This window comes from Carettochelys insculpta, chromosome 4, assembly GCF_033958435.1.
Source record: "Carettochelys insculpta isolate YL-2023 chromosome 4, ASM3395843v1, whole genome shotgun sequence".
Lineage (NCBI taxonomy): Eukaryota > Metazoa > Chordata > Testudines > Carettochelyidae > Carettochelys > Carettochelys insculpta.
Window position 1 is genome coordinate 129,153 of NC_134140.1, and position 25,070 is coordinate 154,222.

Genomic DNA, 25,070 nt, shown 5'->3' on the forward strand with positions numbered 1-25,070 from the left:
TTCCATGCATGTCCCATTGTTCTGGCATGACCAACCCCTCACCTTGCTTTAAATTATGATAAAGTACAAAGCTGGATACCAGTTTGGTGGTCCTAGCTCTTACCATTCAGGAGATGTTCTTGAACAAACAAACTCACAGATGGACGGACAGATGGAGGCACAAACTCTCAAATATATAGTAGATTAAAAATTGGCTAACTCATATGTCTCAATTTAATGTATGACATGTTAATTTTATATTGTTATAATTTAACAAAAATGTCATGCACCACGAACTTAAATGCCTTACAGAAGTCCAACCGTATTACACCTACATTATTGACTTTATCAAGCAAGCTTGTGATCTCATAAAAAAATCATGTTAGTCTGACAGAATCTGTTTTCCATAAAACCATGTTGATTAGCATTAATCATTTCTAAGTGTAAGCAGGGGAATGGTCCCTCTATTGTGGGGAACTTTCCTGGCTTCTACACTACCTTGGTGAAATGGACCAGCAAAAGGATCTGAGTCCCGATCCCACTTCCTTTACCCAATAGCCTTCCTGACCCTGAGGGCCCCCCTTACACTCTCTTCAGTAGCAGAGTCCTTGAAATCCCAGCAAGGCTGGGCCCAGGTTTCCTGGGGCTGAATCCCCAACCTTGTAGTCACTTAGGGCAGGGGCTAGGGTGTCCCCACTCTAGGGTGCTCTCTCTTCACACTGGATGCTTTCCTGAGCCACTGATCACTACATACAGTTGAAAGAAAATACAATTTATTAAACAACAACCGATTAAAAAGAAAAGAATAAGGAAAAATTAGAAAGGTTAAAAGAGAACACACAGCTCCGCTCTGTAGCACGGGGGCATCACAAACAGCAGTCTGCTGAGTGCAAGCACAGTTCACAGTCTGTTCCTCACAAGTCCCCAGGCTGTCTGTCAGGCCCTGGCTGTGCTGCAGGGGTGGGGCTGCAGGTTGAATACACTTGGTCAGGCAGTGGCCACACGACTTCAGGCTCTATGTGGAAGGACCGTTCTCCCAGTTGGAGTTACAATCCCTCTCCAATCCTGGCCTGCAAGGCCTCTTGGGTGGTGATGTTCCTGCCCAGAACCTCTCCCCACCTCTTTTGTTGGTCCCAGCTGTTCTTCACACCCAGCTGCAGACTGTGTTGCTTTGCCAGCCTCCAGCTCCTTGCATTGCTGCTCTGACCCCTTTGGCTCTCTGGCCACTGCAGGTCTGCTTCCTAGCACAGGATCGGTACTCTTTGGGCTGTGTGCATCTCTCGTTCTGTCACTGCAGGTCTGTCCCTCAGCACAGCTGCACTCCTCACTGCTCTTCTTAGCTCTCTCTCCCCTTCTCTGAGACCCAGCCAAAATCCCAGCTCACACAGAGGACCGGACCTGGCCTCCTAATTGTCTCATTAGCCTGTCCAACCCATCAGTCTGACTGACCTGCAGCATTGGCCTCTTCCCATTGTCCGTGGGGACAGTCCATTTCAGGGCTCTAGTTTCGCATGGACCCTTCACCTTTTAATACTGGGAGTTAGCCAACCAAAACCCCCTACTTGTGTTTTAGTACGGGGCTAACAGTCCCCTTATGTAAGCTTATGTTTTATTTACAGGTATTTGTCACCTGTCCATGACTTGCATTATACACTCCTCCTCACAAAAACTGGGGAAGAAGGGGAGATTTTGGTCAGAGGTGCTGTGGGTGCTGGTGGGTGTGCTGCCTGGAGGCACCATTGCTGCTGAGGGGGGAGGCACAGAGGCACATGCCCAGGACCCCACTTGTTCTAGGTGTGGGAGGCATGGTGGCCCAAAACTGCCCCAGTAATGATGGTTTAACTGACCCAGAGGCTGACTAGGCTGTTCAAGTAGCCCCCGGGCCAGGCACACCAGCCACTACAGAAGTCACAGAAAGTCATGGAATCCATGACAAATTTACAGCCTTAGTCAATATTATCCTCTTTTGTTTCTTTATTAACTGACCCCTCTGTCAGCTACTCCTTTATCTTGACAGGAATCAACCGAGCTCTTTTAACTTGTATCTAAGCATTTTAACCAGAACAGGTGAGTTTAAAATGTCTGACTTTAATATCTTCTGTTCAACATCTTCCACAAATACAAGTGGAATGGAAACAGTATAACAACAGTATGATGAGACTGCATCATCTCTTCTCCTACAGCTACTGAAAAGAAATATTTACTGGACAGTTTGGTCTTCTCTGAATTACCATTGTCAGGATTCTTTTTGTTCCTAACATATTTTTAAAAACACTTGTTGCCCTTACATCTGCTGGCCATATAGATTTCTCCTTGTTACATTTTCTTCCCTAATCAGTTTTCTACAATTGCTAAGGCTGGTTTTATAATAAGAACAGCAGTCTTCCTCAATGGGCTTACTGAACAGGGGCTATACACTGGCCTGGAGCCCATGAAAAGAGGAAGCAGTCTCGGGCATGGTCCTGACAACACCCACTGTATATCTTCAACGCCTACAGCCTGGTGACTCAGCATACTGTGAAAAGAAATACAAGGGGCAACCCCCAGTTGTGCCCTATCCCGGTACCTGCCTCTTTTTTCCCCTTCCTTGTGCAGGAATCTCGATCAATCTCAGGCACTTCCCAGGAGATCTGTGGGGATGGAAAAAGGAAGAAACTTCAGTGTCAATTATCCTTCCATCAAGGCAGGGCACCTGCCCTCAGCACTGTCATCATGTTGGGCACTGCCCATACCCAGAGGAGACACTCCTTACCCAAGGCAACTTATACAAACAGACTTGCTACAGACAGAGGGGAAGCAGGATAGCACAGACAAAGTCACAAATGAACACCTCCACTTTCACAGTTCCTAAGCCCAGAACAGAGAGTTGTGATCCTTTAGTTTGGTTTCCGACACAACACGGGCCAGGAAACATAAACACGATCATTCCCACGTGAACTAGAACATTTCTTTTAGCCAAGAACCCTTTAATCCAGTTCAGACTCAGCCCAACCATACTTAATTTCTTGACTGCTTACAGCATTGCTGTAGCCATTTCAGTCCTCGCATACTGGAGAGATTAACCTCTGATGATAAGAGACGAGCTTTCAGGCTACACTGATTTCTAGCTTAGATCTGGGAATGGCACTTCAAAGTACAGGAGTAGATCTTGTGGAGGATGCAAATGTGTGTGGGGCTGGGACAGGAGAAAGGACAGTGTGAGAAGCTGTTGAACAGGCGAAGTGGAGTTTGAGAGGGGTAATAATGAGATGAAAAAGAAGAGCAGTGGGGGCAGGGGAAGGCAGCGCTGGGGAGTTAGCCAAAGGGAGGACAAGGAAGTTGATTTTTTGCAGAAGAACAGAGGTAGCCAACCCATGGCTCTTTGGGCCATGAAATTCAGCTCCTTCTTGGAGCTGTGCGGCAGGAGTGCTGTCTGCCACTCTGTGCACGTGCCCCAGTGCTTGGTGGAAGAAGCATACGGAGGCAGCAGCAGCTCCAATGAATTGCTGTTATTGAGCTAGAGCTGGGGGCGGGGAAGGCTGTAGCATGCTTTGAGTTAGAGCAGGGACAGGTGTCTGCAACCAAAAGAGCAAGAAGAGCCATTTTTTTCAAATTCAGTTACAAAATCAATACTTCAAGAGCCACAATACATGTGAATACGAGACAGTCCTTAATAAATATATAAAAAATGATAAAGTCAAACCATACGGTCTGGCCAGGAAGATGATGCTGGCAGATGTATTTGAATGGAGCAAAGCGCATGAGGCGAGGGGAGGTATCCAGGAGGCTGGAGAGGAAGGACTTGCAATGATAAGGGTGGAGCGGGACCAGGAAGGTTCTCTCAACACAAACAAAAACAAAAAGGCTGGATCTTAGAGATGATTTTGTTTTTAAGAGCAGTCAGTGTGAGAGGAGAGAGAAGAGTCTAAAGTGAGGATAGCAGCACACAGATGAAAAAAGGGAAGGGAAGGGGGTCCCATGGAGAGAGGGAGGGAGAAGAGCAGTAGCCAAAAGACAGGAGGCTTCAGGACAAGATAGTACTGTGGAAGCCAGGGGAGGACAGAATTACATGGAGGAGAGTGCAATCAGTGGTGCCAAAAACAGCTGAACTGTTGAGGAGGATAGAGGAAGAGTCCTGCCAAGGCCTGGCCATGAAGCCAGAATGACAACAGCACAGGAACAGGGAGGAGGTATCCAGCATGGAACTGTGGCAGAACACCCAGGGGCATGAAGACAAGAGACCTGGAAACTAGAACATCTTATTGTCAAAGAAGAGCCAGGAAGGTTGAAAGCAGTCGTGAGGGAGTTAAGCAGCCAGGAGGGGTTGAGGTTAATACAGAAGATGAAGGAGCTAAAAGTAAAAAGTGACTGAGGAACCTCAGGGTGAATCTCTTCCTATCGCATGATCACACGGAGATGGAAGAGGTAGTCCCAGGTCAGGAGTACTGCTGATTGCAAAGATGATCAGAAGACAAAGAATTTGTCTGCAGAGTTGCAAGGTCCTCCACACAGTGTTTGACAGCGTAAGTTAGCAGAGCAGGAGGAAGGGACTCTGCTATGGGAAAGATGTGCACAGGACATTGGGGCAGAGGCAGTGGAGATTGAGATAATTATTCATGTTACTTTCTCTCTGTGTTTGTACGTTAGCTATTTTCCTGAAGAAAAGTTGATCCTCCTGGGCTGACAGCATGTTGATGATTTGCAACTAAATATAGCCTTTACACTACATTTGGTGTTTTTTGCTAACCAGGAAGAAACGCTATTTCAATACCTATTTATTTGAGCAATCATATAGAGTAATTTATATTTATTCAGTTTTAATTTTTTTTTTTTACTTTATGAGATTACAAAATAGCAAATGATGCATATGTAACTAGAATCATTTTTACACTTGATTTGTGTCAAGCTCTATTTGGATGGAAAGTCAAATTTAATTAAAATACATAAAAAGTTTAATTTATTAGTTAAATGAAGCTACCTTAAATGTGTGGAATATATAACAAAAATCAGATTACCAAAACATTATTTTACATTTAAAATTGATTTATTAAACAAAGGAAACAATCTGTAGTTAGTGAATTGAACTTGTTTTTGATCACTACATCTAATCTAGGTTTTCAGGCTAGTAGCCCTTATCCTCTCACATCTAATTTTTATGCATACATTAAAAGGAGGAATATTGGTTGCTTTCCTGTTTTGTAACCAATGTTCTTGAGACATGTAGTTCATGTCTATTCCATGCAGGTTTTGTACTTGAGCCACAGATTTGTAACTGTAACTGCCAGGACAGGACATGCATCCTGCACCTACTTCTAGTCAAAAGTAGGATGCCCAGATCTTCCCTCAGCAGCATTGCACTGGAACAGCAATGAAATAGACTCTGAAGCAGAATAGACATGTGTAAGAACACCTCAAATAACAAGTCATGATGTAAGTAACTTATAGAAAGCTGCTAGAGATCTTGCATCGGGCACTCTTACAAGCATAGATCAAGAGACTAAGAGGAAGCCGTGCTAGTCTATATACTATCAAAACAAAAAGCAGTCAAGTAGCACTTTAAAGACTAGCAACATGGTTTATTAGGTGAGCTTTTGTGGGACAGACCCACTTCTTCAGACCATAGCCAGACCAGAACAGACTCAATATTTAAGGCACAGAGAACCAAAAACAGTAAGCAAGGAGGACAAATCAGAAAAAGATAATCAAGGTGAGCAAATCAGAGTGTGGAGGGGTGGGGGGGGGAAGGTCAAGAATTAGACTGAGCCAAGTATGCAGACAAGCCCCTATACTGACTCAGAAAGTTCCCATCACGATTTCAACCATGTGTTAATGTGCCGAATTTGAATATAAAAGCCAGCTCGGCTGTTTCTCTTTCCAAAACGGTGCGATAATTCCTTTTCAGTAACACACATACCTTTAGGTCATTGACAGAATGCCCCATTCCATTAAAATGTTGACTAACTGGTTTGTGGATCTGGAGTGTTTTGATGTCTGTTTTGTGCCCATTGACCCTTTGTCTAAGGGAGTTAGAAGTCTGTCCAATATACAAAGCATCTGGGCATTGTTGGCACATGATGGCATATATGATGTTAGTAGAGGAGCATGAGAAAGTGCCCGTGATTCTGTGAGTAACCAGTAAACCAGGTTACTCACAGAATCACGGGCACTTTCTCATGCTCCTCTACTAACATCATATATGCCATCATGTGCCAACAATGCCCAGATGCTTTGTATATTGGACAGACTTCTAACTCCCTTAGACAAAGGGTCAATGGGCACAAAACAGACATCAAAACACTCCAGATCCACAAACCAGTTAGTCAACATTTTAATGGAATGGGGCATTCTGTCAATGACCTAAAGGTATGTGTGTTACTGAAGAGGAATTATCGCACCGTTTTGGAAAGAGAAACAGCCGAGCTGGCTTTTATATTCAAATTCGGCACATTAACACATGGTTGAAATCGTGATGGGAACTTTCTGAGTCACTATAGGGGCTTGTCTGCATACTTGGCTCAGTCTAATTCTTGACCTTCCCCCCCGCACCCCTCCACTCTCTGATTTGCTCACCTTGATTATCTTTTTCTGATTTGTCCTCCTTGCTTACTGTTTTTGGTTCTCTGTGCCTTAAATATTGAGTCTGTTCTGGTCTGGCTATGGTCTGAAGAAGTGGGTCTGTCCCACGAAAGCTCACCTAATAAACCATGTTGCTAGTCTTTAAAGTGCTACCTGACTGCTTTTTGTTTAGATCAAGAGACAGTTCTCCATAGCCACCTAATGTAATAGAATGTATGAAGATATACATCTTATAGAACTGGAAGGGACATTGGGAGGTCACTGAGTCCAGTCCTCTGCCCTCTTTGCAGGGCCAAGCACCACCCCTTTCCCCACCCCCTCCTGTTTGCTCCAGATCCCTAAATGGCCCCCTCAAGGATTGAGCTCCCAATCCTGGGTTTAGCAGGCCAATACTCAAACCACTGAGCCATCCCTCCCCCCATACCTATGTTACTAGTACTGACCCATTGGTACCTTCCAATCAGGCAGTCAGACTCTTTTTGGGAAGGATCACTTGCTCCTCTACTTACACAGAAGAACCTCTGTCAGCTTTTCACATTGAGCAGGTGTCTGTACTTAAGTCCCTTTCCATCAGGAAGAACCCAAACCCTGTCCTCACTTTCATCACTAGAGGAAATTCTGCTGATTATCCCTGACAATAAAACTTCCCTGATTTAAAGCCCTCTGGCTACCACCATTCCTTGCCTAGATCCTGGTAACTAGTATGCTGCTTTTGACTTACACAATGCCTACTTCCATGTGACTGGGATGCATCGCCACAGAAAATATTTCAAGCTCATAGTCCTTCTCTTTTACATGTCATCTACTACAGTGGTTTTAGCAGGGGCCTGGCAGCCGATGAAAGCCTGGAGATCAATACATTCCCATACTGAGACAACTGTTGATCTATGGTTTCTCCAGGCAGCAAGCAGAAACCAGCTTCCACCAGATCCACTCTCCTGGTCAATTGGGTTAAATTTTAAACAAGGATAAATGTCTGCTATCTCCAGTGGAAATATCTGAGTCGGTTTGATTTTCAGTCTCATGACAGGAACCACTTATCTGGCATAGGAATGCCAGTGGCAAGACATCACCAGAAGAGGGCATACTGACAGACAACTAATCCATAGCATAGCTGGTAGGAGGCACTACAGTGGTGAGTCTACCTTTCACAGTAACCAATAGGGCCTATCATGGTGTCCTGGTTGGACTCTATCTGCAGCCACCCTGAGCTCGCTCTGGTATCCGTTCCTGTTCTGGAATGGAGCAGCACCCTCTGGGTTTCCTCTCTGGTGGCTCTTCACCCTCTCTGAGCTATGCTGACCCCCAGGTGTCCAGCCGAGGCATAGTCAGTTCAGTCCCCTTCCAGAGTTTGTACTGACATTCAATATTCAGACCCTTTTCTGGGTCTTTTTTAATGCCTTTTCTCAGGGTGTAAGCAAACTCCCTTCTCTGGGATTAAATGATTCTCCCTATAGTCTTAACATTATGTCTCTGAGGATAGGACAAGAAGCCATGGGCTTAAATTTTAGTAAGAGAGGTTTAAGTTCCACACTAGGAAAAACTTCCTAACTGTCAAGGTGGTTAAATGCTAGTATAAACTACCTGAAAGGTTGTTGATTTTCCATCAGTGGAGATATTTAAGAGCAGGCTGAATAGGCATCTTTCCGGGATGATCCAGATCAGTGTTCCTGAAGCTTTTTGACATAATGGAACACTGAGCAATAATATTTTTACGCAAAACACCTAAGAAAATTTTCTTAAAAAAATTTTGTCAGACCAAAAAACAACAAACCCCAAACAGCAACCTATAAACAACCAAACAACCAAAAAACAAAAAGGAAGTATTTAATCTGGTATCATAGCAATGATGTAGTAACACTGTATCTGGCTTAACAGAAAAGTCACATGCCATACACACAGGTTGGCTGACATCAAGCAGCTGATTGACAGGGTAGCAGCCACTCCAGCTTAGCACTTGTGCCACACATCTTCGCGAGTTGCTATGCCGCTGTATAGATAGGAGAAGAAGATTAGAGGAGCAAGGAGGCTAGCCAACCTGACTGTGTTGCAGGCTACCACCATTCCATTACTAAAATAGTTGTTTATTGCAAAACTTTGAATTATTTTTCCAAACACTCATGGCACACCTGCAAGTTGTTCACAGAACATCAGTGTTCCACGGAACATAGTTTAAGAAACACTGATCTAGATGGCACTTGGTCCTGCTGTGAGGAAAGGAGACTGGACCTGATGACCTCGAAGCCCCTTCCAGCTTGAGTATTCTGTGATTTTACGATTTCATAAAAATATCACAATTTTTAGGGCAGGTATGACTGCTTGCTCTTGCAAAGAAATAGGCTAGAAAAGCATTTGTGAAATAAAAAATATTCAGATTACATCCCTATTCTTTTTTCATTTTTTTTCCATTTTAGCTAGGGGTGGGGTGTCAAACCTGGAAGTGACCCAGGCCATTCTGTACTACTGCTAAAGGGCACATGAGGTGGGGGACAAAAGGATGGCCAGACATCCTCAGAGGAAAGAGGCAATGGCAGGCTATTGTATTTGCACATTGAAGCGTGGTCATCCCTGAACTCTTGCATACACATCCTACCTCACAACTCAAATCTCCATTATGTGATCACTGCAGACCCACAACCCCCCATCCATGTTATCCCATCCCTATGATACCCTGGTAACATTTCCTGAAATTGGTCCAGATGGACATCACCCCAGCTCATGCGTGCACACACACCTGATTCGAAAGCATGCCTCTCACACACATGCCCCCCATAAAGATCAAATAACCCTTATGTGTGATCACACCCCAAATGCACCCACCCTACAAACAAATGGACCTATAAGATTTGGGTCTTGTGCTCACCATCTTGGCAGGCTGGTTGACTGAATCCAAAGGCAGCGCGAAGATGGCATTCTTGGCTCCTACGTATAAAGTCCTGGTCTGTGGGGACACCAGGAAGATGCTGTAGTTGGAAATGGCCTCCTGGGAGAAGCGAAGAACCATCTGCTGCACCTCTGCAATCACAGAGCAAGCACACTGTCTGTCCTGGGCAGGGGACATATAGCAAGCAGTGTCTAAGCCAGGACCACACATGGTGACCAGTGAGAGCCAGGTTAGCAAGGTCACCAACAATGTGCTCATCTTCAGGATTCAACAGTTACCTGCTCCTTCAGATCCAGACAGAAAGGGAGTGCACAATTTTAGATACACTCCCTTATCCCCTCAACCTGAAAACATACACATAGCAACAGCAGGCTCCACCACTGGACTGCACTTCTCAGCCTGCCACTGCCATACATAGCATGCAACAGCCTGACTTGCAATGGCATTTCACCCCTAGCCTCCCATATCTTTAACTGATGACAGCCCCAGTAGGATCAACAGTGTGTGCTAATGCAAGTGGAGCTCCTACGAATGCTGGCACTTAATACCATCCACTTGAGCACTGATCCCAGCAGGAGTAGGCACAGTAGTGCAGCTTTGAGCCTGAAGGAGTCCGGCCTACCCTAGGTGTCCAATGCCACCCCTGTCAGAAAGTTGAAAGGTAGCAACTGTGGGAAATCTTAAGGAAAACCTGGAGTGCAGACACAAAGAGAAAGTGCTTGAGACAGAGGGAGATGCATCCTTCTGCTATGGGGGAGCTATGGTGAAGTGGGAGCAGGGCAGTCTGACAGAGGCAGCAGTTCATTTATTACTGTTAGCCGCAGCTTCCAAAGGGGGTCAAGCAAGGGGCAATGCCAGCTCTGCAAGAGAACAGCAGGGGAGCCCTGCACAGTCTTTCCACCATACCCCTTGGCCTCAGAGCCCTTCTCCTCCATCCCTTCACACAGCTGGGCCAACATTGGTGGTGCACAAGCTCTCTCCTCTGCAATTCCTGTCCCATAATATCCTGACAAGCTGCAGACCCAGAGAATAATTTAATCTCCCCTTTTGTAATTGCATCTCTGACCCAAGCACTTCACACCAAAAAGCAACTGCTGCCTCTCACACAGCTCAGCCCCAGACATTCTACTGCCTCTCCTCCCCCATTGCACCATGGCACAAAGCAAGGTCTGCTGGTCGGCATGCACAAAGCTGCCTAAATGCTCTTCATCTGCTAAGTGCTTTGAACCCTTGCCAACAGGACCCAAGCCCATGAACATGCCTGGAGCATGTCTAAGACTCAATACCTGCCAGACTCCACAGTAGGACCACCAGATTCAGGTCACTGATAAGTAGGGCACGACAGCTGGCATCCGTACAACAGAGAGCCAGGTCCAGGGGAAGCAAGAGGGCATATCAAGCATGAGAAGGATAGTTTTAGCTATTATACTAGGAACTCCCATAGGACTGACTGGCTTAGGAGCCTGACTTTGGGAGATGGTCCAAGGCTGAGGATTCCAAACTGAAGGAGGTGAGAATCTCTGGTCTAATTAGCCAGGTGAATCAGATCAGCCATTTAGGCACTGACACCCCTCACCACTTCCCACCATTTTCCCAGCAAGTCTGTCTTCCTGTACAGCTGGCTAGCTTCTAGGGGCCCTAGGTACCTTGATCTGCTCAAACTCTGTGCAGGACTGAAGACTCCACTACACAACAAGGTACCCCACAGTGGCAGGGGTGTTCTGTGCCCAGTATTGCAACACTAAACTACTATGAGGGAGCAAGGCCCTTATTGTGTCACAATGCAGGTGTCCTGTGCTGCAACTGCTGGTCTGCTCCTATTTCAGTTTCCAGCTGGCTCCTCTGAGGAATTTCTCTCTCCAAATTTGTCTGGTTACAGAGCACTGTATGGATACCAGTGCTGGGAGCGGGGTCTGGTTACAGAGCACTGTATGGATACCAATATTGGGAGGGGGGGGTCTGGTTACAGAGCACTGCATGGATACCAGTATTGGGGGCGGGGTCTGGTTACAGAGCACTGTATGGATACCAGTATTGGGGGGCAGGATGTGGTTACAGAGCACTGTATGGATACCAGTGTTGGGAGGGGGGGGTCTGGTTAGAGCACTGTATGGATACCAGTATTTGTGGGGGCAGGGTCTGGTTATAGAGCACTGGATGGATAACAGTATTGGTGGGGGGGTTCTGGTAATAGAGCACTGGATGGATAACAGTATTGGTGGGGGGGTTCTGGTAATAGAGCACTGGATGGATAACAGTATGGGGGGTCTGGTTACAGAGCACTGGATGGATAACAGTATGGGGGGTCTGGTTACAGAGCACTGGATGGATAACAATATTGGTGGTGGGGTTCTGGTAACAGAGCACTGGATTTATAACAGTATTTGGGGGGGGGGGTCTGGTTACAGAGTAGTAGTAGGCATCCTTCAGTCTGCATAGACTATGGATCGCGCCCTTTAAAGTTTCGATTGAGGACCTCATTTACAGCGTCTACTGTGACTATGAAGACCCACACGAGAGTGACAGTCCTTGCTGCATCTCTTGCAGATGTAGTGGGTGTCTGGCAAGTCCCTATTGTGCTTTCTGTGCGCTCGCTTCTCCTCTGCTAGCTGTCTGATCTTCATCTCGCCCTTCTGAAGGCCCTTGTGTAACCCCTGCCTCCATCTGCTGCAGTCGTCTGCTAGTTCTTCCCAGTTGTCCAGCTTGATGTCTACCTCTCTGAGGTCTCTCTTGCAGACATCTTTGTAGCGCGGGATGGATAACAGTATTGTGGGAGTGTCTGGTTTCAGAGCAAGGGATGGATAACAGTATCGTGGGAGGGTCTGGTTACATAGCACTGTATGGATACCAGTACTGGGGGGGAGGGTCTGGTTACATAGCACTGTGTGGATACCAGTATTGGGGGGAGGGTCTGGTTACAGAGCACTGTATGGATACCAGTACTGCGGGGTAGTCTGGTTACAGAGCACTGTATGGATACCAGAATTGTGGGAGGGTCTGGTTATAGAGCACTGTATGGATACCAGTATTCGGTGGGGTGGGGTCTGGTTACAGAGCACTGTATGGATACCAGAATTGTGGGAGGGTCTGGTTATAGAGCACTGTATGGATACCAGTATTCGGGGGGGCGAGGGGGGTCTGGTTACAGAGCACTGTATGGATACCAGAATTGTGGGAGGGTCTGGTTATAGAGCACTGTATGGATACCAGTATTCGGTGGGGGGTGGGGTCTGGTTACAGAGCACTGTATGGATACCAGTATTGGGAGGGGGGTCTGGTTACAGAGCACTATACGGATACCAGTATGGGGGGGTATGATTATATAGCACTATAAGGATACCAGTGTTGGGGGGGTGGCTGGTTATAGAGCACTGTATGGATGTCAGTATTGGGGAGGGTCTGCTTATAGAGCACTGCATTTATAACAGTATTGGGGGGGTCTGCTTATAGAGCACTGAATGGATAACAGTATTGGGGGTGGGATCTGGTTATAGAGCACTGTATGGATACCAGTATGGGGGGGTCTAGTTATAGACCAGTCTAAGGATACCAGTATTGAGGGGCGGGTCTGGTTACAGAGCACTGTACGGATACCAGTATTTGGGGCGGTGGGGTCTGGTTACAGAGCACTGTACGGATACCAGTATTTGGGGCGGTGGGGTCTGGTTACAGAGCACTGTATGGATACCAGTACTGGGGGGGGTCTGGTTACAGAGCACTGTATGGATACCAGTATTGAGGTGGGGGGTCTGGTTATAGAGCACTGTATGGATACCAGTATTGAGGTGGGGGGTCTGGTTATACAACACTGTATGGATACCAGTACTGGGGGGTCTGGTTACAGAGTACTGTATGCATACCAGTATTGGGGTGGGAGGGTCTGGTTACAGAGCACTGTAAACATACCAGTATTGGGGGGAGTCTCGTTATAGAGCAGTGTATGGATACCAGTATTGGGGGGGTCTAGTTATAGAGCACTGTATGGATACCAGTATTGGGGGGAGGAAGAGCTTCCCCCACACAGTTCCAGTTACGAAGGGATGCCGGGAAGCAGTGAAGAGGTAACGTGGGCTGGGTCTCCTCCTGCTCTCATCTCCTTGAGGGCAGTTAAACCTGCTGCAGCTGGGTTTGCTCTTGCTACCTTTAGCCAGCATGAAATACAAAATTCCTGTAAGCTTTTATAATCAGCAGGCACGTGCCTTGGCTGACTTAAACACCTTTCATATCTTTGATCTCCCATCTCTACCATCTAGCACTAGCCTCCTGCGTCCCTTCACACAACCGGACCAACACTGGTGGTGCGAGAACCATCTCCTCTGCAGTTACTATCTGCTAAAGCACTCCTCTCCAGAATGCATCTTTCTGCTCATTTACACTCATTTCACCTCTGCTGAAAACGTCTTTCCTTCCTTGGCAGTAATTCTCTCATTTTGCCCTGGTGATTAATGCTGCCAGAGATCTGCAGATGGTACATTTTACATTAGTCACCCACTGTCTTGGATTTAAGTGTGTCAGAGGTCTGGCATACAGCTGATTTTCACTTCTCTGTGATGAAAATGTGGGAGGTCAGGCTATCAAGACATTCAGAGCCAGGCTGCAGGAAGCCCCAGAGATGTTTCTCCTCCAGGTGTGACAACAGGCCTAGGAAGTGCCTTAGTGAAGGACTGCCAGAGATCTGAACACTAAGGTTGCATATCAATATACCTTCTCCTTTCAGTTTAACCTGACATCCATTGACAGTGCAGTGATGTCTCCAAGAACATGCTATACATAGACTTTAGTAAGGCATGTGACACTGTCTCACATGATCTTCTTATCAATAAACTAAGCAAATACAACTTTGATGAGGCCACTATAAGGTGGGTTCATAACTGGCTGGATAACTGTTCTCAGAGAGCAGGTATTAATGGGTCGCAGTCATGCTGGAAGGGCATAACAAGTGGGGTTACGCAGGGATGTTTTGGGACTGGTTCTATTCAATATCTTCCACAATGATTTAGATATTGGCATAGAGAGTACACTTATTAAGTTTGTAGATGATATCAAGCTGGGAGGAGTTGCAGCTGCTTTGAAGGATAGGCTCATAATACAAAATGATCTGGACAAATTGGAGAGATGGTCCAAGGTAAACAGTATGGAGTTTAATAAGGACAAATGGAAAGTGCTCCATTTAGGAAGAAACAATCAGCTTTATACACATAGAATGGAAAGCGACTGTCTAGGAAGGAGTATGGCAGAAAGAAATTTAGGGGTCATAGTGGAGCACAAGCTAAGCATGAGTCAACAGTGTGACGCTGTTGCAAAAAAAAGCAAACATGATTCTGGGATGCATTAACAGGAGCGTTGTGAGCAAGACATGAGAAGTCATTGTTCTGCTCTACTCGGTGCTCATTAGGCCTTAACTGGAGCATTGTGTCCAGTTCTGGGCGCCACATTTCAACAAAGATGTAGAAAAACTGGGGAAGGTCCAGAGAAGAGCAACAAGAATGATTAAAGCAATGAGGGGTCCTGTGACACCTTATAGACTAACAAATGTATGAGCATAAGCTTTTGTGGGCAAAGACCCACTTCGTCAGATGCATCTGACGAAGTGGGTCTTTGCCCACGAAAGCTTATGCTCATACATTTGTTAGTCTATAAGGTGCCACAGGATCCCTCATTGCTTTTGCACATCCAGGCTAACACAGCTACCCCTCTGATACTTGAAGAATGATTAAAGGTCCAGAAAACATGAGTATGAGGGAAGACTGAAAGAACTGGGCTTGTTGAGTTTACAAAAGAGAAGACTTAGAGAGGACATGATAGCAGTTTTCAAATACCTAAAAGAGGGTTAAAAGGAGAAGGGAGAAAAATTGTTCTCTTTAGCCTTTGGGGATAGGACAAGGAGAAATCTGTCTCAGTGTGCTACATGGCACTGTTTTTGCTTGCACAAGTAGTCTGTGTGTGTTCCAACAGTAGATGGAGCAATGTGAAGTAATCCTAATGAATGTTCTTTCAGAAGGATAGGTCTTGATTTTGTTTTAAAACTTGTAATTCTATCTAAAAAGACCACCCCAACAGGTGTTTATGCACAAAATGGGAAGCGACTATCTAGCAAGGTGTCCTGCAGAAAGGGATCTCAGAGTCATAGTGACCAAAAGCTAAATATGAATCAAAAGTGCGATGCCGTTGCAAAAAAAGCAAACATGATTCTGGGATGCATTAACAGAAGTGTTGTGAGCAAGGCACAAGACATCATTCTTCCACTCTACGCTATGCTGATTAGGCCTCAGTTGGAGTATTGTGTCCAGTTTTGGGCACCACATTTCAAGAAAGATGTGGAGAAATTGGAGAAGGTCCAGAGAATAGCAACAAGAATGATTAAAGGTCTGGAGAACATGAGCCATGAGGGAAGACTGAAAGAATTGGGTTTGTTCCATAGAAGCTCTATGCATAGCAATTCCATGCTCAAATAAGAATGTAAAAGCAGGGATATATTATCAACCACCTGACCAGGACAGCGCTAGTGACTATAAAATGCTAATGGAGATTAGAGATTGGGGGCAATCAAAATAAAAAGCTCAATAATAGTAGGGGATTTCAGTTATCCCCGTGTTGACTGGGTACATGTCACATCAGGGTTCTTGTACCAGCTGCCCCAAGAAGCAATCATTTAAGATACAGAGAAATTTTATCTCCACATCTTGTCCTGCATTAATGCTCAGCAGCTGAAGAATCTGTCCTAGAGCTAGCCTTAGTTCACACCTGACATGGTCAAATAAGCTTGTAAATCTAAACACTCTGATGATAGACACATCAGCCAACATTCACTAGAATTTCAGCAGCACTAGTATCACAAGGCAACAGTTCCTTATAATCCACTCGTGCAGCAAGGCAGGAAAGACAGTGTGAATGTCAGCCTAGTTATCTCACTGCTGAGCACAGTAGCTAAGGGGCTTCCTGAACATGGTGGGGGGCGGGGTCAGTGCCACCTGTTCAGGGCCAGATTTCCAGTTAGGCACAGTAGGTACAGCCTCGGGGTGCCTGCATTACATGGATGCCTAAAAGTGCATTACAATTTAAAAAGTTAATACACACACCATTAAAGTGGTTAACATAACCTTACCTTAAAAACCATAAGCAATCCAATGACAACATTCCATGGGAAACTGCGGCAACACAACACCAGGATGTCATATTGCACGGGGTAACAGCTCTGCTTGTTTGTGATTGGGCTACATCACCACTTTCTTCAGATATCCGTGTTTATGCCCTGCATTTAATTACCTGCCTGCATCTATGCTTGTGGCTCTATTCATGCATACATATGTAACCCACACACCTTCTGCATGTGATTTACCACCCCAACCAGTGGCACTGAGTTCCCTTACAAAAAGAGTCTTCTGTACAGCCTGGAAGATGTGGAGCAGTTCATCTACCTGGGGAGTATTATAGGCAAAGACGGAGGAACAGTCAAGGATATGAATGCCAAGACAGGGAAGACAACAGCTGCATTCAAGACTCTTTGACCCATATGGAGTTCGCAAATGATATCTGCGAAGACAAAACTGGATCTTCACCAAAAACGTGAAGGAGTGCGTTCTTGTATGGATGCGAGATCTGGCATACTAAACAGTCTTCAAATCACAAGCTACAGACATTCATAAACAGATGCCTGAGGCACATCCTTTGCATCAAATTGGCAAGACTTGGTCATAAATGAGGAGCTTTGGAACAGATCAGGACAAGAACCACTTGATATTCAAATCAACATAAAGTGGGAATGGCTAGACCACACTCATAGAAAACCATCCTCCAGCATAGTCCATCAAGCTCTCACAAGGAACCCACAAAGAAAATGCAAAAGAGGAAGAACTTGGACAATGTGGAGAAGATCTACTGAGACTGAAGGACAACTACTGAGGTACTGCTGGAGTCAGCTAGAAGTTTTGTTCCAGGACAGAGGGAAGTAGAGGAGATTTGTGGATGACCTATGCTTCACTTGGACTACAAGGGTTTAAGTCAAGTCTACAGCCTTAGGTAACAACCAGCCGGCTTTTGACTCCTTATCTAAGCTCCAGACGTATGAGGTTCAATTCTGCCTGCAGACGACCAGGGTCTGTTGGAATTACACATGAAAAAGATATTGTTACCTTTACCATAGTATACTTGGCCAGCAGAGATTTGATTGTACAAAATAAGCTTCATACACATATTGGTGCAGGGTATTTTTTGCCCCAGTGACAATGAGAGAAACAAAGAAGAAACTGCATGGTTATTAAAATAAGATACACTAGATACAGAAGTCGACCGCCTATATGTAATTTTAACTACACCAATTGCATAACTAAAAATAGGATTTATCTGTGGTTGACTTCAATGTCTGTCTACACGGAGGAAGGTCAGTGAGAGCATTACTCCCATTGACCTTCCTTATTCCTCACCGCTCACAAAGAGTTCTGGGATCGACTTTTACCCTGGGAAAGCACTGTTTCATGCATGCATGAAAAGAAACCCCAGATGATCAACCCTCAGTGGGTTGATCTTCATGGTAGCATGGCTGTAGGCTGAGAAGCAGAACCTAAAAAGGACAGTTGAGCTCCTAAATAAAATTCAGAAAATGGATCTTTATTTTGGCAGTCAGAGCATCATAAGAGTTTCAGTGGGGAGGAGGGCGCTGCAGATGTTGTTCCTTGGTGTGCAAAGTGTATATCTGGCCCTGCAACCCAATGGAAGGCTGATGGCTGCTAAAAACTGTTGGAGAGTTAGGAGATCAATTCCTCACCCAATTCACTTTATCTGCACTCCCACCCCTGAGCGGCAAGGAAAGATGTGATGTTTCCCTTCTATTGGAAGGATTAGCTGCCTTTTCTGGGCACAACCAAAAGTACTCCCACGTGCTCAGCTTCCTCTGACCCATTACCAAGGTCAACCTTCCAGAGAGTGCACTGGACTCTGCTTGCAGCCCCACAGAGCACCAGCGCCCATTCTCCCAGAGCAGACAACATAAAGGCAGAAATGAAATCAAGCACCTAAAAGCAGAAGCTGGACAAATTGAGACTAGAAATAACCTTTTTTAACAGTGAAGGTAACCACCATTGGAACACGTTATTTAGGGTTCTGGTGGAGATTCTGTCTTTAAAAATTAAGCTGAGACTGTGTCTAAACCACAAGATAAAAATCGAATTTCAAGGTGTTAGCTTGATATTAAAACGTGACTGTCTTCACCGTTAATACTATTAACTCAATTTACTGAGCTTTAATACCAATTACAAAATATCAATATTATGGGATGGGTATACTGTCAACTTCAAATTTAAAATCTTGAATCAAGGCTAATGTGGAAGCACCATGTCCTTAATTCGAAATTATTAGCCTCCAGAAGTATCCTGTATGTATCCCACAAAACTACGCGGTGACCCTCCAAGTATAGCCACTTAATTGTACGCTGGTCTCAGGTGTGCAGGAAGAAACTCAAAGTAAGCCCACCAAGTTTTGACTGAATTTGAATTGGAATTCAGCAGCCTAGCCCCGCAAATATAAAGGGTGCCCATTATAAAAAAAAGTCCTTTGCCCGTTGCATCGCAGCACATCAGAAGCCATCACACCACATAGGTAGCTCTCTACTGCAATCATGAGCTCTCAGGATAGAGAGCTGCCTCACACTTCTTAGGCTCACAAGAGAGCCCCAGCTTGGACAATCTAATGCAGCAATCTATGAGCAGATGTTGTGTGAGATGACTGCCTGAGTTTACTCCCGGGACTCAATGCAATACCGAATGAAGGTGAAAGAACTCCAGCAGGCATACAAAAAAGTCCAGGAAGCCAACCAGCAGTCAGGGGCAGCTCCATGGACCTGCCGCTATTATCAACAGCTGCACATGCTTATGGGGAGCAACCCCACCACAGAGCCCAATCTGAATTACAACACTTGTGGAGGCCCTGGTGTGGAGTTTGGGGTGAGCCTGCAGAGGCAAGGTGGCCCAGAGGAAGAAATGGAGAACCTGTCTTGAAAGGAGAGACTAAAATGCTTGGCTTCGATAGACAAGCAAAAGGCAGGCAATGAGGGAATTTAAGTCTGCTCTACAAACATATCAAGGGGCAAACACCAGGAAAGGAGAAGAACTACTGAAGTTACAGAACAGGGCTGGCACAGGAAAACATAGGGATAAACTGTCCGAAATAAATTTAGGATGGAAATTTGGAGATGGTCTCTTTACCACCAGAGGAGGGAAGTTTTGGGACAGACTCTCAATAGTAAGGGTCTTTCTAAAAATAGTACTTGATAAATTTATAAGGTGACCAAATGTCCCATATTGGGCAGCATGGTCCTGTATTTGGGACATAAAAAAGGTGTCCCAACATATTTTTTAAAAGGGACTCATTGTCCCATATTTGAGCCATCCTCCATCCTTCACTTCCCTGAGCCTCGGGGAAGCAGAGAGACCACCGGCAACTACAGCTTCCCTGGGGTGGGCCAGCAGCTGCCGCCTGCTTCCTGGCTCCCCAGGGCTTGGAGAAGCCACCCCTCCCCCCTCACATCTCCCTGTCCTGTATTTGGGACAGGGAGTTATGGTCACCCTATAAATTTATGAACACCATCATATGATGGTGCTGCCTTTGATAGTGGGGGACTAAATTCAATGGCCCAGGAGAGCCATGTCACTTGTCTCAGATCCCACAGAGATATTTGCACCTCAACACCTTATGGATAGTCTGGGGAAACACAATCATGCTGACAAGACAGGCTGTGTTGTCTTGAGACCTGACGGGAGCAGCAGAGTTAAATGTTAAGGGTTATTACCTCTGCCACCAAAGGCATTTTTCTGATTTGTTTCTGACTTAGACAAATTGGAAGACTGGACTGCAAGAAATCTGATGAGGTTCAATAAGGACAACTGCAGAGTCCTGCACTTGGGCCAGAAGAATCCCAAGCATTGTTACAGGCTGGGGTCTGACTGGCTCAGTAGTAGTTTTGCAGAAAAGGACCTGGGAGCTGTAGTGAACAAGAGGCTGGACATGAGTCAACAGTGTGCTGTTGTAGCCAAGAAAGCTAATGGCATATTAGGTTGCATCAAGAGGGGCGTTGCCAGTAGATCCAGAGAAGTGATTATTCCTCTTTATTCTGCTTTGGTGAGGCGGCATCTGGAGTACCACGTCCAGTTCTGGGCCCCCAATTATAGGAAGAACGTGGATACACTGGAGAGGGTCCAGCAGAGGGTGACCAAAATAATTAGGGGGCTGGAGCATATGACTTATGAAGAAAGGTTGAGGGAATTGGGACTGTTTAGTCTGAAGAAGAGAAGACTGGAGGGGGACTTGATAACAGCCTTCAACTTACTGAAAGGAGGTTGAAAAGAGGCTGTTCACAGTGGTCACGGATGGCAGAAGACGGAACAATGGTCTCAAGTTGCGGTTGGGAAGGTCCAGGTTGAACATTAGGAAAAACTTTTTCACTAGGAGGGTGGTGAAGTATTGGAATGGTCTACCCAGGGAAGTAGTGGACTCTCCATCACTGGAGGTGTTTAAGTCTCGCCTTGACAAAGCCCCGGCAGGGCTGATCTGATGGGTTTGGTCCTGCTGAGAGCAGGGGGCTAGACTCTACGGCTTTTTTAGGTCTCTTCCAGCTCTTTTGTTCTATGATTGTATGTAACTATGATCCATTCTCTTTGGCATAGTGGTGTTAGGGACAAAATCTTGAGGTTTCTGTAATAGGCTCATAAGTTGTATAATAAGGCAATGTTACATGACCTCTTTCAAAATGGAGTACAGCTCACATGACCTAGATTTATCACTAAGGTATATGGACTTACAAAATGGAAGACTGATCAAGTGATGCTTAGCCATGGTGAATCATCTTTATATAACAGGTTTTTCCCACCTTTTTACCTCAGGGGATCCTACAGGGTTTCCCTGCAGGGGCTCAGTAATGTAAGACTTTTCCCACCAAAAGGGAAATAAAAGGCAGACATCACTCCATGTGTGGTGCTGCCCATCAGAGTGGCAGAGTAGGCCAGTTCTCTTTTCCATCGACTCTGAAGGATATCAAGCCAAAAAGAATACCACCGCTCCACCGAATCACTCCCGCGATGCCACTCACCTGTCCATCTTAAATCCAGCTACTATCTACTGACAACTCTCCATTGTGGGATCACCCCAGTGTTCCTCCCCAAGGGTTTTAATTAGCCTAAGGTAGAAGGTCTTGGGCAACCTACTGCAACTTTAGAAGGAGGTTACTATAAACCTTTTATTTATTACTTGGGTTACCATTTTGGGGACTGACTATTATTGCTGGGTCATTATTTGAACTCCTTGCCATTTTCTCCTTTCATAAATTCTTCCTGTTCAGTTTATATATCTTTGTCTTTCTCTCTTCATTTGTCTGGGTTGATGTTCACCATGGTGATTGAAGCGGCTCTTTGCCCATGAAAGCTTATGCTCCAAAATATCTGTTAGCCTATAAGGTGCCACCGGACTTCTTGTTGTTTTTGAAGATACAGACTAACACAGCTACCTGGCTGATAACCAGGTGATAGATATGAGCAACTGCAAGCATGGGTCAGTGAACTGTACATTAGGAGTCCCATGCAGCCTTGTCCTATCATTTTGTTTCATTTACATTACAAATTTATTCTGAATTCCTTCTCCCACCTACCAGTGGATGCTGCTTCTGCATCTGCATCAGTACAAGTGTAACAGCAGAATGTGACCATTAACCCTATTCCAGGGAAACCAGTTTGTAACATTGGTTAGCCTGACAGCATGAATGGATCAGGCAGTGCAGGGAACGGTATGATTACCTCCCGAGAAGTTCAAATGATAACGTGAAAGGGGTCCCTGACAAACTGTCCCTCTGACAAATAGAGAAGGAGGAACTGTGAACTTCCCATGATTTGCACTCTGTAATTTCCTTTCTGGATGTGTGCAATCATCAGAGAGAGCCTTAGAGAGAGGCTATCCATTTGGAACACGTTCTATGCACTAAGATACAAAGGACTTGTTTGCTTTTTTAGTTTCTCAGGAATAGCCAGTCAAATTTAAGGGGAAGATTGCTTTCCCAATTCCATTTCCTTGCTGCCTACATCACAATGTTGGTTTGAGACTTTGGTCCTGCTGGGCACAAAGCCAATACTTGTAGCTGGCATGCCCACATCTGCTGCTCCCCATAAAAGACAAAAATGCCATTTAATTAGTTTATCCTTGCTCACCTCCAAAGCTGAAGCAGCATTTCAAAGGGTGTTTTAACTTCAGGATTCCAACTTGGCTCAATGCCTTCGAATGCAAAGGGCTTGTCTACACTAGCTCCCTACTTTGAAGGGAGGATGGTAAGTAGAGTGTTGGGAGATTATTAATTAAGTGCTTTGGTGCATACGTAGCACTTCATTAAGCAAATTCCCCCCTGCAGCAACTCTGCAGTGTTAAACTTCGAAATGCTGGCTGGCGTGTAGCCGCAGCTACACATGAGCCAGCACTTTGAAGTTTAGCACTTCAGAGTTGCCATGGGGGAGAATTAGCTTAATGAAGTGCTGCATATGCAGCACAACACTTCATGAATAATCTCCCAACACCTTACTTACCATCCTCCCTTCAAAGTAGGGAGCTAGTGTAGACAAGCCCAAAAGACTTTCCTGTACATAAAACTTCCCTCGGCCATATTTTCACATTTCAAATAGTTACAAAATAATCTGTAGCTTCAATGAAAAATGTAAGCCACATTATACTCAACAGAATCTAATGAGGAAACATTTAACATAATTGAACATGTCCTAGCCCAGAATTCCCTATTTTTATACCTATACTGCCACGTATGCCCAATAAAATCCATTCCTTCTACCACCTTTTCCATTCCATGGGATTTGATACAGCTACATGCTTTCACCTTCAGCTAGCTAATGCATTTACAACCCTCCCTCTGAAAGTATAAATCACTCTCCACAGATATTCATCAGTAAGAATGGGGCAAAGCAAACGACGGACTTCACAAAATAAATAAAATCAATATTCTAAAACCAGCACCAGACAAATGAGGCAGCAGCTTAAGAAGGATCCTAGTTCCTAAGTCTTACTGCAAGGCTGGCATTTTTACAGTAATTATTTAAACTGATACTGAATATGCAATACATTAATTCATTTAAGCCATAGATGAAGGAATGCTATAGAAAGGCAGCCATATCCCATCACTGCCATAAATGTCAAACAGTCTGGCTCAGAAATCATTTCTGCCTATTAGCAGCAAAATACATATGGCTGGAGCATACAGAGCCCCAGCCCTACGTGCCAGGCCCACTACAGATGTCCCCTATCCTGACTAGATTACAGCCTAAGTAGTATTAATGTAGATCCAACCAACTGAAGAGTTATAATGAATGCTACAGGAAATGGAAGCAATAATACACCAGTAGTCATAGCTTGTTTACTTTCATTAATGCAATGCATTTATACTGACAAACAGAAGCCTCCAAAGAAATTCTACCCAATCATTTGAGTTCATCTTCATTACAAAAAAAGTGTGTTTCTGCTTACGTTAGTTAACATGTGGGAACATCCTAGAGAAGCACTCACATGGCCCAACAGTATGCCAGCATTTTTACAGCTGACCTGAAATGCTTCTGCAGCTCTCACCCCCTAGTGCCCCTCCTCTACTTGAGCTACACTGATGACATCTTCATCATCTGGACCCATGGGAAAGAGGCTCTTGAAGAGCTCCACTGTGATTTCAACAGTTTCCACCCCACCAACCAGCTCAGCCTGGACCAGTCCACACAAGAGATTCACTTCCTGGACACTACTGTACAACTAACTGATGGCCATATAAATACTACTCTATACTGGAAACCCATGGACCACCATGCTTACCTACAAGCCTCCAGATTCCATCCAGGGCACACAACATGATCCATTGTATACAGCCAGGCACTAAGGTACAACCACATTTGCTCCAATCCCTCAGACACAGGCAAACGTCTTACAAGCTTTCCTGAAACTACAATACCCACCTAAGGAACTGAAGAAACAGACTGACAGAGCCAGATGTGTACCCAGAAGCCACCTGCTACAAGACAGACCCAACAAGGAAAACAAGAGAACACTACTGGCCATCACATATAGCCCACAACTAAAGCCTCTCCAGCACATCATCAGTGATCTACAACCCATCCTGGACAACAATCCTTCACTCTCACACACCTTGGGAGGCAGGCCTGTCCTTGCCTACAGACAGCCTGCCAACCTTAAGCAAATTCTCACTACCAACTATAGATCACAAAACAGTAACTAAACCTGGAACCAATCCCTGCTACAAACCTCTGCCAACTCTGCTCACGTATCTACTCCAGCAATATCATCACATGACCTAACCACATCAACCACACCAGCAGGGGCTCTATCACCTGCACATCTACTAATATATGTGCCATCATGTGCCAGCAATGCCCCACTGTAATTTACATTGGCCAAACTGGACAATCTCTACGTAAAAGAATAAATGGACCTAAATCACACATCATGAACAACAATATACAAAAACCTGTAGGAGAACACTTCAATCTCCCTGGACACTCAGTAACAGATTTAAAAGTAGCCATCCTGTAACAAAAAACCTTCAAAAACAGACTCCAAAGAGAAACTGTGGAGCTGCAATTCATTTGCAAATTTGACACCATCCAGAAGGATC

At 45.1% G+C, this 25,070-nt stretch overlaps 1 protein-coding gene across 2 annotated transcripts in view; it reads right to left on the reverse strand.

Annotated features, from left to right (window-relative positions):
- SEMA4F (ssemaphorin 4F) overlaps positions 1–25,070 on the reverse strand; it is a 127,983-nt gene that overhangs the window by 100,638 nt on the left and 2,275 nt on the right. For both annotated transcript variants that reach the window (XM_074992108.1, XM_074992107.1), the window contains exons 2-3: positions 9,398–9,549; positions 2,546–2,609 (exon numbers count right to left, since the gene is read on the reverse strand). In XM_074992108.1, the coding sequence (XP_074848209.1) occupies positions 2,546–2,609; positions 9,398–9,549 (216 nt within the window). The remainder of the gene's footprint in view (positions 1–2,545; positions 2,610–9,397; positions 9,550–25,070) is intronic.